The following is a 15,298-nucleotide window of genomic DNA, read 5'->3' on the forward strand; positions in this document are numbered from 1 at the left end:
ACAAACTCTCTGTGAGCCTAGGAGCTTCTCCCGGCACCTTGACCCCAAAAGTTTTTTCACTTGATGCTTTTAGGTTTTAATTCTCAGCACTGGGGCCCTGGGTTGTGTGGTCTGTCTCACTGCTCACTCCTTCACCTGGTTTATGTGAGTGTGAATGTGTGACCGCAGTCAGCCAGCTGCCTTGCACCCTCATTTGGTCTGCCTGTTGCCACCCTACACCTGGGATCCGCCAACTGCCGCCTGAGTGCCTTGGTTGGTCTGGCCACTTTTTCCTGTGTGACCCGGCTCTGCCAGCCACTGATTCCACCCCTCTTACCAGTCTGGATGAATGGCTCATTGTTGTCAGACTTCCATACAGTCAATTTTCTGTGTTTTAGTTGTGTTTTTGTTGCTAAAACTTTGTTGTCTTCAAATTTGGTTGTGTGAGGAGGCACAGTGTTTCCACCTACGCCTCCATCTTGGCGGAAGAAGTCCTGAAGTGGTATTTTATAGTGGCTTTGTTTTGTATTTCATTAATGACTACTGATATCAAATGGTGTCTAGTAATTCATCACAGTTGACTATGTTTATTGGACATTCATAGTTTTTTTAAAAAATTATTTTATTGTTCAGTTACAGTTGTCTACATTTTCCCCCCACCCCATCCAAACCCACCTCCCTCTTTTGCTTCCACCCTCCCCCTTGGTTTTGTTCATATGTCCTTTATAGTAGTTCCTGAAAATCCTTCCCCTCACTGTCCCTTCCCCCCTTCCCTCTGGCTATTGTTAGATTGTTCTTAATTTCATTGTTCCTGGTTATATTTTGTTTGCTTTTTTCTTTTGTTGATTGTGTTCCAGCTAAAGGTGAGATCGTATGGTATTTGTCCTTCACCACCTGGTTTATTTCACTTAACATAATGCTCTCCAGTTCCATCCTTCCTGTTGCAAAGGGTAGGAGCTCCTTCTTCTTCTCTGCTGTGTGGCATTCCCATTGTTCAAATGTACCACAGTTTTTTGATCCACTCATTTACTGATGGGCACTTAGGATGGGTACTTGGCTATTGCAATTTGTGCTGCTATGAACACTGGGGTACATAGATTCCTTTGAATTAGTGTTTCAGGGCTGTTAGGATAAAATCCCAGCAGTGGAATTGCTGGGTCAAAAGGTAGTTCCATTTTTAGTTTCCTGAGGAAATTTGTAGTTTTCGTGGTTGCTCCAGTCTGCATTCCTACCAACAGTGTGCTAGGGTTCTATTTTCTCCACATCCTCTCCAACAGAGAATTCCTACCAACAACAAACAGTTGTTTGTTGATTTGTTTATGATGGCCATTCTGACTGGTGTGAAGTGGTATCTCGTTGTGGTTTTGCATCTCTCTGATGGCTAGTAATGCTGAGCATCTTTTCATATGTCTCTCGGCCCTCCGTATGTCCTCCTTGGAGAAGTGCTGGTCCTTTGCACATTTTTAAAATTAGTTTTTTGTTTTCCTAGAGTGGAGTTGTGTGAGTTCTTTATATGTTTTGTAGATCAAACCTTTGTCCAAAGTATCATTGGCAAATATGTTTTTCCATATAGTTTGTTCTCTTTTCATTTTAATGCTGTTTTCTTTAGCCATGCAGAAGGTTTTTAATTTGATGAGGTCCCATTTGTTTGTTCTTTCATGTCCCTCATTCGTAGCTGTTTTTTGCTGAGTGTTGAAGTCTTTTGCTCATTTTAAAGAAATTGTTTAGTTTTTAAATTATCCTCAAGTATCTGGTTGTGAGTCCTTTGTCAGTTATATATATTTTGAGTTTTCACTCTAGTAGCTTCCCTTAATTTTCTTGTCCTTTGATAAGCATAAACTTTTTAAAAATTTTATTGATTATGCCATTACAATTGTTCTATTTCCCCCATTCATTCCCCTGTGCCCTGCACTCCCTTCCCCCACCATTCCCCCTTTAGTTTATGACCAAGTGTCTCAAGTTCTTTAGATTCTAAATTTCCTATACTCTCTTGCCTTCCCCCCATCTATATTCTACCTACCATCTATGCTACTTATTTTCTGTACCTTCTCTCCCCTTCTCCTCTTCCCACTCCTCTGTTGCTAACCCTCCATGAGATCTTCATTTCTGTAGTTCTGCTCCTGATCTAGCTGTCCTCTTAGTTTTCTTTCTTTAGGTGTGGTTGTTATTAACTCTGAACTTGTCCTCTCACTGTTCATATTTTTTTATCTTCTTTTTCTCAGATAAGTCCCTTTAACATTTCATATAATAAGGGCTTGGTGATGATGAACTCCTTGAATTTGATCTTATCTGAGAAGCACTTTATCTGTCCTTCCATTGTAAATGAAAGCTTTGCAGGATAAAGCAATCTTGGTTGTAGGTCTTTGGATTTCATGACTTGGAATGCCTCTTTGCAGCCCCTTCTTGCCTGTAAGGTCTCTTCTGAGAATCTGCTGACAGTCTGATGGGAACTTCTTTGTAGGTGACTGTCACCTTATCTCTTGCTGCTTGTAGGATTCTCTCCTTCATTTTAATCTTGGGTAATGTAATTATGATGTGCCTTGGTTTGTTTCTTCTTGAGTCCAACTTCTTTGGGACTCTCTGAGCTTCCTGGATTTCCTGGAAGTCTATTTCCTTTGCCAGATTGGAGAAATTCTCCTTTATTATTTGTTGAAATAAGTGTTCCACTTGTGGCTGGCTGTTCCTCTTCCCCTTCTGGTACCCCTATAATTCGGATGTTGGAGCTTTTAAAGATGTCCTGAAGATTTCTAAGCCTCTCATTTTTTTGAATTCTTGTTTGTTCCTATTTTTCTGTTTGGTCATTTTTTTTCTTTTTTCTGGTCCACTCCCTTGATTTGAGTCCCAGTTTCCTTTCCATCACTATTGGTTCCCTGTGCATTTCCCTTCATTTCAATTAGTTTAGCCTTCATTTGTTCCTCTGATTTGTGACTAAAATCAACCAGTTCTGTGAGCATCTTGATCACCAGTATTTTAAACTGTGCATCTGAAAGTTTTGCTATTTCTTAATTTCTTAGGGTTATGGGCCCTGGGGCTTTGAGTTCTTCTTGAACCATTTTTGGTCTGTTCATGCTCGTTGTGTATGAGGAGCAGAGCCTTAGGTGTTCACCAGGGCGAGGCTGCCCAGGTAGCTGGTTTGTGATGCTGTATGTGGGGGCAGGGTCAAATAGGGGCAATGGTGGTCCCCTCTGCTGCTTCCTCTGCTGGTCCCCGCTGGGGACTGCTTGGTCTCTCTCAGTGCTTGCTCCTTTGCCGGTTTATCTGGTCTCAAATGTGTGATCACAGTCAGCCTGCCACCTCGCGCCCTCACTGGGTCTCCTCATCGCAACCCCATGCCTGGGATCCGCCAACCACAGCCCACCCGCCTGGACCCGCCTGAATCGGTCTGGTCGAGTTTTCCTGTGCAACTCCACTCCGCCAGTCGCTGACTCTGCCCCTCTTACTGGTCTGGCTGAAGGGTTCATTGTTGTCGGACTTTGTATAGTTCAATTTTCTGTCTTTTGGCTGTGTTTTTTTGTTACTAATACTTTGTCGTCTTTAAACTTGGTTGTGCGAGAACGCATAGTGTTTCTACCTATGCCTCCATCTTGGCGGAAGTCTTCAACATAAACTTTTAATAAAGTTCATTTTCTTTCCCAAGATAAAATTTTTATTGTTAGTTTCCTATCAAAGGAATCTTTGAGTATCTCAAGTGTTGTGAAGATAATTCTGTTTCCTCCATGTGAATATCTTACTATTCATTTGTTGAAAAGACCATCCGTTCCCTACTGAATTGCATTGGCTCCTCTGTTGTAAAATGAAGTATAGGTATGAATGTATTTCTGGACCATTATGTTTTATTCACCTTTTGACCTTATGCCAATGCTGCAGTGCTTAGTAACTGTGGCAAAGTGAATCTTAAAATTAGATAGTATATTTTTCATCAAAATTATTTTAGCTATTTTGGTCCTTTGGGTTTTCAAATTAGTTTTAGAATCAGCTTGTTAGTTTCTACAAAATGCCTGCTGAAATTTTGATTAAGATTGTGTTTAATGTATAGATTAATTTGGGGAGAATTGATTGAAATCTTCATAGTGTTGTATTTTTCTATCTGTGTCTATGATATATCTCTTAGGACTTTAATATCTTCTGGCAGTGTTTTGAAGTATTTTTAGATACAGTTCTTGTTCATCTTTTCTTGTTTATTCATAGATATTTGATTTATTTTTGATGTTGTGAGCAGTATATTTAAAATTTTTCATTTTCCAAGTATTTGCTGATAGTATGTAAAAATACATATGGTTTTTGTATATTCACCTTGAATTCCCCAACTTCATAAGTGCAACAGCTTTTTAGTAGCTTGTAGATTTTATTGAATATTCCTTGTATATAATCAAGTGGTCTGTGAGTACAGTTTTATTTCTTTCCAATGTATATGCTCATTTCTTTTTATTATCTGGATTGGAGTTATCAGAGGTTATTTTTTATGAATTACTAGATTAATTTTGAATTGGAGTTGTCATTTCTTGTTTTAATCATAAATATATACCATACTGGAATTTAATGTCAAGTGATTATGTCATAATTTAATTGAAGGAGGGAGATTTGAATGTTGTTTCTCACTTGAGCTAAATTATTTTAAAAACTGTTTTGGAGACAGAATCTGGATGCCTTATTGAATATAACCAGATTCTCCTTAAGTAGCTGGTGATAAGGTTGACAGCAGTACCCAGAAATCAGGATTAGGATCGAATAAATTTTTTTATTTAAAAAGAATAAAAGAATATTTCAGTTTTTCTATAGGTTTGAGAAAGGCACTGACTCATTTTCTGGACTCATCTTTTTTTCCTTAGTTTTAGTCTTTACTTCTTTAATAGTGGGCATTTCTCTTAGGAAACCAGGCTCTTCTGTATATTATGATACTACTTACTCCAGTTTGAAGCTTTTGGTATGGGCCATATATGTCCTAATTTCACACAGGTTAACCTTTCTTTAAGGAACCCCAACATGTACATGTCTTGCATGGTGATTATCCTGCTAATGAAAAGATTGCTATTTGATATATTTACTTAATAAGATACTTCTAGCACATTTACAATACTGGGTATGGCAGAAATGACACCCCTTTTTAATTATAAAATCTTTTATTACAAAATCATAAGCATGTAATTCTGTGACAGAACACTGTCATACTCAAGCAGACCATATGACATTTTAGGTGAAATGTTCACATTAAAACTGTAAATTACTGTACCCATATTATCACGTTACCAACCACACTCAAGCAGGCCTTACTTCTGGCAGACCCTGTATTATAATTTAACTCAATTCAGAACTATAAATACTTTGTCAGAACACAGATAAAACATTTGGCTGTTATACATTAGATATAGTTATGAAAACATTTTATAGAAACTCAGTAATTCAGAATTATTTATCACATATTTTCTGTCTAGTTTGGGACTTTCTGTGCTGGGTTGGTATTTCCTGCTTCATAGAGTTGCTCTGCTGCAATGACTGTGTCCCTCTCCATTGGAAAGAATAACAATGGGAGATTAGAGGCCCCATGGGAACAATTCTTCTCTATGGTTATGTTGTATAGGTAAGGGAGTTCTTTGAAACTTTTAATTAAAATGTTTTCCAATCAAGAAGTTGCTGTTTACACCCTGGCTGGTGTAGCTCAGTGGAGTGAGTGCAGGCCTGTGAACCAGAAGGTCCCTGGTCCAATTCCCAGTCAGGGCATGTGCCTGGGTTGTGGGCCAGGTTCCCAGTTTGGGGCACATGAAAGGCAACCACATATTGCTGTTTCTCGCCCTCTCTTTCTCCTACCCTTCCCCTCTCTAAAAATAAATAAATAAAATCTTAAAAAAAAAGAAGTTGCTGTTTACAAAATAGAAATAGATTCATAGACATAAAGGTCATACTGGTGGTTGCTAGACGGGAGAGGGTTTAGGGGACTGGGTGAAAAGGATGAAGAGGTTAGGGAGTACAAATTGGTAGTTACAGAATAGTCATGGGGCTATAAACTACAGCATAGGGAGTATAGTCAGTAATATTCTAATAACTATGTGTGGTGTCTAGAGGGTACTTAAATATTGGGGGAACCACTTTGTAAAGTATATGATTGTCTACCATCTGAAACTAATGCAAAATAATATTGAATAAACTATAATGGCAAAAATTTTTAAATAAAGTGAAAACAAAGTTCACAAAAAGTTGAGTTTAAATGAAAATATTTGAATGCCAAACCGTGATAAAGAAGCTTTCAAAAATCTGTTAAGCAAATAAGTACTACAGATGTCATGTCACTTAAATTGATTTAATGAGCTGCTTTTTTCTGAAGCAATTTCTTTTTATTTTTTAAAGATATTATTTATTTGTAGAGATAAGGGAAGGGAGAAAAACATCAGTGTGCAAGAGAAACATAATGATTGGTTGCCTCTCCCACACCCCCAAACTGGGGACCTGGCCCACAATACAGGCATGTGCCCCAGCTGGGAATCAAGCCAGCAACCCTTTGGTTTGCAGGCCAGTGCTCAATCCACTGAGCTACACGATCCAGGACAGAAGCAATTTCTGATGTTCAGTAACACTGTGCGCTACTTCATGTTGTTGTTTGGTTTGAGATTTTATAAAAGTGTATTTTGTTCTGTATTTTTCTAATTGTTAAAATTTATAAGATTTCATCCTTTTTAGTTGAAAGTAGCTTAGAGATTCTGCTATCGGTAGAGAGGTTTTCTTTCTGCATGTGAAGAAGTGTGGGATTTACTCTATTCATGATTTTATACAGAGACTCATCCACAAAAAGTACTGTGTTTTCAGACTATAAGATGCTCCCCCCACCCCCAATTTTGGAGGAATAATGGTTGTTAATGCTGCTGTTGAGCTCTGTTTACATTCACATTGGTGAAATATGTTATCTATGTTATTAAATATTTTACCACATTTTTTGCTTCAAAAATTTTTTCCTATTTTCCTCTAAAACCTAGGTGCATCTTATGGTCCGAAAAAATCCAGGTGCTTGAAAGTTATAATTTTGTAAGTTACTTGATAGTTAATATCCTAGGGAATTTTAAAAAAGATTTTATTTATTTTTAAAGAGGGGGAAAGGGAGGAAGAGAGTGAGAGAAACATCAATGTGTGGTTGCCTCTTGTGCGCCCCCCTACTGGGGACCTGATTTGCAACCCAGGCGTGTGCCCTGACTGGGAATCCAACTTGCAACCCTTTGTTTCGCAGGCTGGTGCTGAATCCACTGAGCCACACCAGCTGGGGCCCTAAGGAGTTTTTTAAAAAATATATTTTATTGATTATACTATTACAGTTGTCCCATTTCCCCCCCTTTATTCCCCTCCACCCTGCACACCCTCTCCCACCCACATTCCCCCCTTTTATTTCATGTCCATGTATCTTAAGTTTTTTAGCTTCTACATTTCCCATACTATTCTTGCCCTCCCCCTATTTTTTACCTACCATCTATGCTACTTATTCTCTGTACCTTTTCCCCCTCTCTCCCACTCCCCTGTTCATAAACCTCCATGTTATCTCCATTTCTGTGGTTCTGTTCCTGTTCTAGTTGTTTCCTTAGTTTGTTTTTGTTTTAGGTGTGGTTGTTAATAACTGTGAGTTTGCTGTCATTTTACTATACATGTTTTTATTTTCTTTTTCTTAGATAAGTTCCTTTAACATTTTATATAATAAGGGCTTGGTGATGATGAACTCCTTTAACTTGACCTTATCTGAGAAGCACTTTATCTGCCCTTCCATTCTAAATGAAAGTTTTGCTGGATAGATCAATCTTGGATGTAGGTCCTTGGCTTTCATGATTTGGAATGCCTCTTTGCAGCCCCTTCTTGCCTGTAAGGTCTCTTCTGAGAAATCTGCTGACAGTCTGATGGGAACTCCTTTGTAGGTGACTGTCCCCTTATCTCTTGCTGCTTCTAGGATTCTCTCCCTCATTTGAATCTTCAGTAATGTAATTAATGACATGCCTTGGTGTGTTCCTCCTTGTGTCCACCTTCTTTGAGACTCTCTGAGCTTCCTGGATTTCCTGGAAGTCTATTTCCTTTGCTAGATTAGGAAAGTTCTCCTTTATTATTTGTTCAAATAAGTTTTTCATTTGTTGGTCTTCCTCTTCCCCTTCTGGTACCCCTATAATTTGGATGTTGGAACGTTTAAAAATGCCCTGGAGGTTCCTAAGCCTCTTCTCATTTTTTTGAATTCTTGTCTCTTTATTCTTTTGTGTTTGGTTGTTTCTTCCTTCTGGTCCACTACATTTATTTGAGTGCCCGGTTTCTTCCCATCACTGTTGGTTCCTTGTGCATTTTCCTTCATTTTACTTAGTGTAGCCTTCATTTTTTCATGTAATTTGTAACCAAAATCAACCAATTCTGTGAGCATCCTGATCACCAGTGCTTTGAACTGTGCATCTGATAGGTTGGCTGTATCTTGGTAGCTTAGTTCTATTATTTCTGGAGCTTTGATCTGTTGTTCTGTTTGGGGCTTTTTTTTTTTTGGTCTTGTTTCACCTGTTACATCCTGAAGGGTGGAGCCTTAGGTGTTCACCAGGGCAGGGCAGCCCAGTTGCTGGGTTGTGACACTATGTGAGGGCAGGGTCTGAAAGGAAACCATGGCACTTACTCTGCTCTGTGTCGGCCCTCAGTCTCTTCTGCTGCTTCGCTCAAGCAAACTGGGCCTTTCTGGTGCTGGTTCCCAGGTGGGTGGGCTTGTGTATGTTCTAGGACCCTGTGGGTCTCTCCAGTGAACTCCTGTGAGGCTGGGAGTCTCTCCCAGTGCGTCAACCCCACGGGTGTTTTCAGTTGGTGTTTTGAGGCTTTATATCCTGGCACTAGGACCCTGGGTTGCGCACTCTGTCTTGCTCCCCTGTTATCTGCGCAAAAATGTGGGACCACCTGGTCAGCCAACCACCTAGCGGGTAGTACTTCGCTTCACACTTCCCCCTTGCTTGGTCTGCCCATTGCCACCCCATGCTTGGGGTCTTCCAACTGCTGCCTGGGCGCCCAGTGTCACCACTTGTTGTGCGGCAACCCCTTTCTGCTGGGCTGCCCAACTCCGCCCTGCCTACCGTCCCGATGAATGTGTCTATTTCAGCTCCTTAGCTGTCCAACTTCCATACAGTTCAATTTTCTGTCAATTCTGGTCTTATTTTGTTTCTGATTTTTTGTTGTCCTTATTTTGATTGTGGGAGGAGGCACAGTGTGTCTACCTACTCCTCTATCTTGGCTGGAAGTCCTTTAGGGAATTTTTTTAAAGGAACACTGATAAGTCATTTACAAAATGACTTCCTCTTTATTTTTTTTAAGATTTTATTTATTATTTTTAGAGGGAGGGGAAGGGAGAAAGAAAGAGAGGGAGAGAAACATCAATGTGTGGTTGCCTCTCATAGGCCCCCCACTGGGGATCTGGTCCGCAACCCAGGCGTATGCCCTGACTGGGAATTGAACTGGCGACCCTTTGGTTCACAGGCCTGCTCTCAATCCACTGAACTATATCAGTGAGGGCTCCTGTTTATTCACATGTGTGGGGTTTTTTTTTTTTTTTTTTTTTTTTGCTTTAATTGTGGAAGATAATTATAGGATGTAACTTTTAGATTAGTAGGCAGGAAAAGGGGGAAGTATTCCTATGGTTAATAAACATAATGCTAACTATTGAGTACTTTAATGTTTTTCCCCCATTTATTGTTAAATATAGGGTATATTTACTTCTGGCACATGGGAAGAGAAATCAGATGAAATTCTCTTTGCTGACTTCAAATTCTCAATTACTCATCATTATCTTGTACAAGAATCCACTGATAAAGAAGGAAATGATGAAGTGTTAGAAGGTAAGCTTTTATATATATTTTAAAAGATTGACATAGGATTGTTTATTTTTCAGGTTTTTAAAAAATTATTTATTTATTTATTTATTTATTTATTTATTTATTTATTTATTTATTTATTTATTTTAGAGAAAGGGAAAGGGTGAGAGAAAGAGAGGGAAGCATCAATGTGTGGTTGCCTCTCATGCACCCCCTACTGGGGACCTGGCCTGGAAGCCATTCAATGTGTATCCTGACTAAGAATCAAACTGGTGACCCTTTTGTTCACAATCTAGCACTCAATTCACTGAGCTACACCAGCCAGGGCGGATTGTTTATAATTTTGAGTTACAAATTTAGTTCTCTTAATTATGTAGTATACTACAGAGATATTTTATATATATGAAGTTGTTTGATCTCATCTGAAGTAGAGTATGATCTTTTCAGAGGAAGAATCACAGTATCATTTTAAAGTTAATTAAATCAGCTAATAGTTATTGTCTAACATGTGCTAGGTACTCTGTAAGCCAAATTGAACCCAAACTTAAATTTACATTCCAATAGGTGGGATAAGGTTTATAAGTAAGTAACAGTAACAGGAGGTAGAAAGTGATAAATGCCATTCCAAAGCATAAATAACATTTACTGGAGTTCAAAAGAGGAAAGATTGTTTTTAAATAGAAATGTTCAAAGAAGGTGTTATGGAGAATGAAGCAACTAATCTAGGTTTTGAAGGATTTTAAAAAAGTTATTTGTTGATTATCAGTACAGTGTTTTGGCTATATCCCAGACTTTAGAGTCAGATCAAGTGAATACAATTCTGGTTTTTCTACTTAGTAGTTACTTGACCTTTCTAAATTTGAATTATATTAAAATGAAGCAATACTACCTAGGGCGTTAATGGGAAGATTTAATGAGATACTGTACATATAAGTACCCATCTCACTACCTGGCTCATGCTAGATCTAGATATTCATTAAATGTGTTTATAGTTTTTGGTAGACGACATCATCCAAAATCTCTGTAAATGGTGCTTATAGTTGTTTATAGGTCAAATAACCAAACTGTTTGTCCTGAGATATACTAGTATGAGGGGGGACCTCAAAAACACTGGAATTACCCTCTGGAGGACAGGCCCTCCTTACACTACAGGCTTCCCCTGTTAGGTGAGTGTTCCAGGAACCCATCTGTATCAATGTACCAGCTGGCTTGTGAGAGGCAGCTTTCAGCTTCAGTGATTTTTTTTTTTTTTTGAAGACTTGATGCATTTCCCCATTTCATGAAGAGTAATAGACGAGTGTACCTACCCACACTGCACCAAGTGTTCAACAGTTTTTGACCAAAAAACAGCATGACCCGACTGCCCCATGCTACCTATTCCTGCTCTCACCACCAGCAACTTTCTTTTTTGTTTCTTTGGTTGAAAAAAGTCCTCAAAGGGAAACGTTTTGCTGATGTAAAGGAGGTGAAACAATAAGTGGCAGAAGCACTATAAGACATCAAAATCGATGAGTTCAAAACTGTTTTGAGCAGTGGATAAGTTTCAGTGGGTGTATTGCATCAATACTTCAAAGGTGACTAAAGTTTAAACATGTAAAAATAAATACACAATTTTTTAGAAATAAATTCTGGGATTTTATTGGGTCCACCCTCATATATAACAGCAAGTGAGCAAGGCATTGAAAATATACAAATTTTGGAGCTATCAGTAAAATGCCTTCTTTATTCATTCAGAAAACAAATATGCAGAATGTGTGTTAAAGTTTTTCTGGTCAATTAAAGACATTTTGCTAAGGGAAGGTAAGCGAAACAGAAAAGCAAATACCATATGAAGTCACTTCTGAGGAAAAAAAAACAACCAATCTCACAGGTACAGAGAACAGATTGGTGGTTACCAGAGGCAGGATGGTACGCAAAATGGGTAAAAGTGATTAAAAGGTACAGAATCTAGTTAGAAAATAAATAAGTCATGGGATGGAATGTACGGCTTGGTGATGATACTTAATAATACTGTATGGCATAGCATCTTGAAAGTTGCAAAAAAATAAATATTTAAAGTTCTCATCACAAAATTTTTTTTATAACTGTATAGTGAAAGATGTTAACTTACTGTGGTGATCATTTCACAATGTATACAATTATCAAATCATTATGTTGTGTACCTGAAACTAATATATTATATGTCAATTATACTTGAATAAAAAATGAATTTAAAAAAGTTTTTTTTTTTTAAAACATTACCATTGGTAAGTATAGACCTGAAATATCTGTGCCTTTTCTTGTATAGGAATGAAATTGTATACCTTTTCTGTTATATATATTGTTTTTACAAACAAAACAGAACATTTGCATTTAGATTTATAAACTAGGATAAATAACATTGATCCTGTATACACATATTTCAGATCATTATATATACAACAAAGGAAAATAATTATACTAAAATATGAACATGTATACTTTAGGAATAAGGGAAAGAGAGAAATGTATGCAACTGGAGGGAAGTCTGATAATGCCCCAGAGATTTCTGCATTCAACATTCTCCTGATTGATGAAGGCAATTGTTCAGGGTAGAAAAATCTTAAGTGCTATTATTTTGACAAAAGATCATACATGAAAGAAAAACAGTTTTGTTAAAGAGGCTAAGAATCTGTTTCTGAGGTGAGCAGATGAGGGGGCTATGTTATGAGATAAGATGAATAGATTTAATATAGTTAAGACATTATTGTCATATGTGTGTAGATATTGTCTGCTTTAATTTGGTTGTGATTGAAGCGCTAACTAATGCTAGACATTATTTCCAAGTAAAGCATTAGCTTGGCTAATAGAGAAATATACATTTAAAACTATTATTAGAGATCAGAAGATCTGAGCACTCATCTTTTATTTTGTTGGAGTTGCTTATTGTTTAGTTAAGTAAAATGTCAAGCCATTAGTGTTCTTTTTTTAGTGTTCTTTTTATTTTTGTAAGTGAATAAAATATAAATTGGCTAAGCAATTACAGCTCTGCAGTAAAAGGAAATATTTTTAACAGGTATTCTTTATATTTTAAATATACTATACATTTATGAGTAATGATTATTGATGTTACTATCTTATGGACGGCAATAGTAAGTCTTAAAGATACACAGTTATAGGTAGGAAGGTTGTGTGGTTTACAAGAATACTTAGGATGGCTAAGGTTCACCGCAGAAGGTGATATGAAGTTGACAGACCTCTAATAGAATTTTGAGGAAAAGTAGAGACAAGGGCTGACCAAGAAGAATAAATAAAACAAACTTTCTACTAAAGATGGGAAATTGTATGAGTCATGACTTTTAAGAAAGGAAAAGAGTACAAACATAGGAATATACAGGGATGGAGAAAAAGTAGGTTTATGGTTGTTTATATGTAAAATAATATTGTATGATAGTAAAAAATAAAAGAATAAACTGTTTCAGGTACTCAGAACTTTAAGCCTACTTTTGCCCACCCTCGTATATATATTTGTAGGCTTTTTTAAAGAAAAGAGATTGAGAAAGGCATCCCTCTTTCCCCCCACCTTAGGACTAGCCCTGGATTTAAATCTTTTAGCAATTGTAGAACTACATGGACTAGCAAGATATGTTATATGTTTCTTTAAGTCATATTATAATCTGCATTAAAATCAATATAAATAACTATTTCATTATCTAATTTTTTTTGTAGATGCTATTCCACAATCTATGCAAGATTTGCTGTGTATGAATAATGACTTTCCTCCGAGAGCACATTGCTTGGTAAGATGGTAGGTATACATTTCACACAGATAACTCTTAATATGTGTGTTGGGGAGGCCCCAAGACCACTCCCAAGTTCGATGATTTGCTGGAAGGACCCACAGGACTCAGCATATAGTTGCACGTATTGCTATGATTGATAACAGTGACAGCATGCACAGCAAAATCAGCAAAGGGGAAAGGTGCCTGAGGCAAAGTTTGAAGGCAGTGCAGGCGTTTTAAGAGTCCTCTCCTAATGGAGTCATACTGGAGATACTTAGTTCCCTTAGCTACAAGTTGTGACAACACATGAAATGTTATCCACCAGGGAAGCCCGTTAGAGGCTCTGCTGTCAGAGTTTTTAATTGGGGGCTGATACCTTCTGACTGACAAATAACAAAATTTCAGACTCCCAGAAGGAAAGCAAGTGTCCAGCATAAACCACATTGTTGGCACAAACAGTTTAGGCACAGTACCACTTATCAGGGCAGTAGTGAGAAACCTCCCTAGATCCAAGTTTGCAGGTGCCAGACCAAGGTCAGCCTTGCGAGTATATTATTCTGAGGATAGCAGTTGCAGGCCTGCTGTTAATGCTTTTCTGCATAATACGTGTAATGTCTAGGGTAGTATCTAAATTCCGATAATTAGTATAAAACACTTAAATATCACAGGAAACAACATATATGGTTAGAATATATATTGGTTAGAATATAAAATTAATTTCAATTTAATTTCAATTGAATTGAAATTAAATGTTGCTCTTGGTAAATAATAACATCGAAGGTTTAAATTATAAATGTAATACATTAATATAAGAGACACATCACAATTAAAAGGTCTTTATCTTTTTCAATTATTAAAACTCTGTCTGAACTTTATTTTGGAGGGAGTGGCATTAAAACACACCATCTCCAAAATGGCCCAAGTGTGAGTATATTGTCAAGAAAGGAGAACTAGTTAAAGGGGATTTATGTACTGGTGATTCTCTTGGTGCGAGTTAGTCTTTGTTTTGTTTTTTTATATTAAAGAATTTCTAGGAGCGGGGAAAATGATAACATCCGTGTTTCTTTTTTTCTTCATTTCGTTGTGATTACTATAGCAAGTAGACTATGCAGTACACTAAAAAATAGAAGAAAATTATTGCAAGTGCAAATAAATTGGATATTTTTTCATAAATACTGTTTTTTTCGTGTGATGGTTTAAAAACTGTGAACTTCAACAATTTAAAGAACTATTTGGTTGGCCAAAAAGTTCGTTACACTTTTTCCATAAAATAAAAGACATTTTTCATTTTACCAATAACTATTGATTTGGATATTATAAGTATGTTGGCTGTTTCCTGCTATTGGCTTCTAGTTGGGTAGAGGCCAGGGGTATTGGTAAACATCTTCCAGTGCGTAATATAATGTACAGCAAAGAATTATTTTGCTAAAATGTCAGTAGTAGCAAGAAAGTTTGCAAATCACTTTAGACACGTTCGATCAGTCACAACACCTCCTCCATATACTACACAAATCCTTTTTTGTGTTTCAGTTATGTTTTTAACTTTCTTGAAATAATAAAGCATAATACACCAAAAATGTTGAATATTTTTTCCATCTTTGATTAATATGACTGCACAAAAATTCACCAATTGAGGAAGAAAGAGGGAGAGACATCAATGTGTGAGACATACATGGATTAGTTGCCTCTCTCAAGCCCCCAACTGGAGACCTGGCCCACAACTCAGCCATATGCCCTGACTGAGAATCCAACCAGCAGCCTTTCGGTTTGAAGGCCAGCACTCAT

The 15,298-nt window shown here is 37.3% G+C and overlaps 1 protein-coding gene across 5 annotated transcripts in view; it reads left to right on the forward strand.

Annotated features, from left to right (window-relative positions):
• RAB3GAP1 (RAB3 GTPase activating protein catalytic subunit 1) overlaps window positions 1-15,298 on the forward strand; it is a 120,179-nt gene that overhangs the window by 26,544 nt on the left and 78,337 nt on the right. For 4 of the 5 annotated variants that reach the window (XM_037167194.2, XM_053666855.1, XM_053666873.1 and 1 more), the window contains 2 exons: window positions 9,665-9,797; window positions 13,461-13,539. In XM_037167194.2, the coding sequence (XP_037023089.2) occupies window positions 9,665-9,797; window positions 13,461-13,539 (212 nt within the window). Of the gene's footprint in view, window positions 1-9,664; window positions 9,798-13,460; window positions 13,540-15,298 lie in introns of those variants that run through there. The other variant, XM_037167191.2, reaches the window with a different exon arrangement.

This window comes from Artibeus jamaicensis, unplaced genomic scaffold, assembly GCF_021234435.1.
Source record: "Artibeus jamaicensis isolate MK-2021 breed Jamaican fruit bat unplaced genomic scaffold, CSHL_Jam_final contig_1284, whole genome shotgun sequence".
NCBI classification, from domain to species: Eukaryota; Metazoa; Chordata; class Mammalia; order Chiroptera; family Phyllostomidae; genus Artibeus; species Artibeus jamaicensis.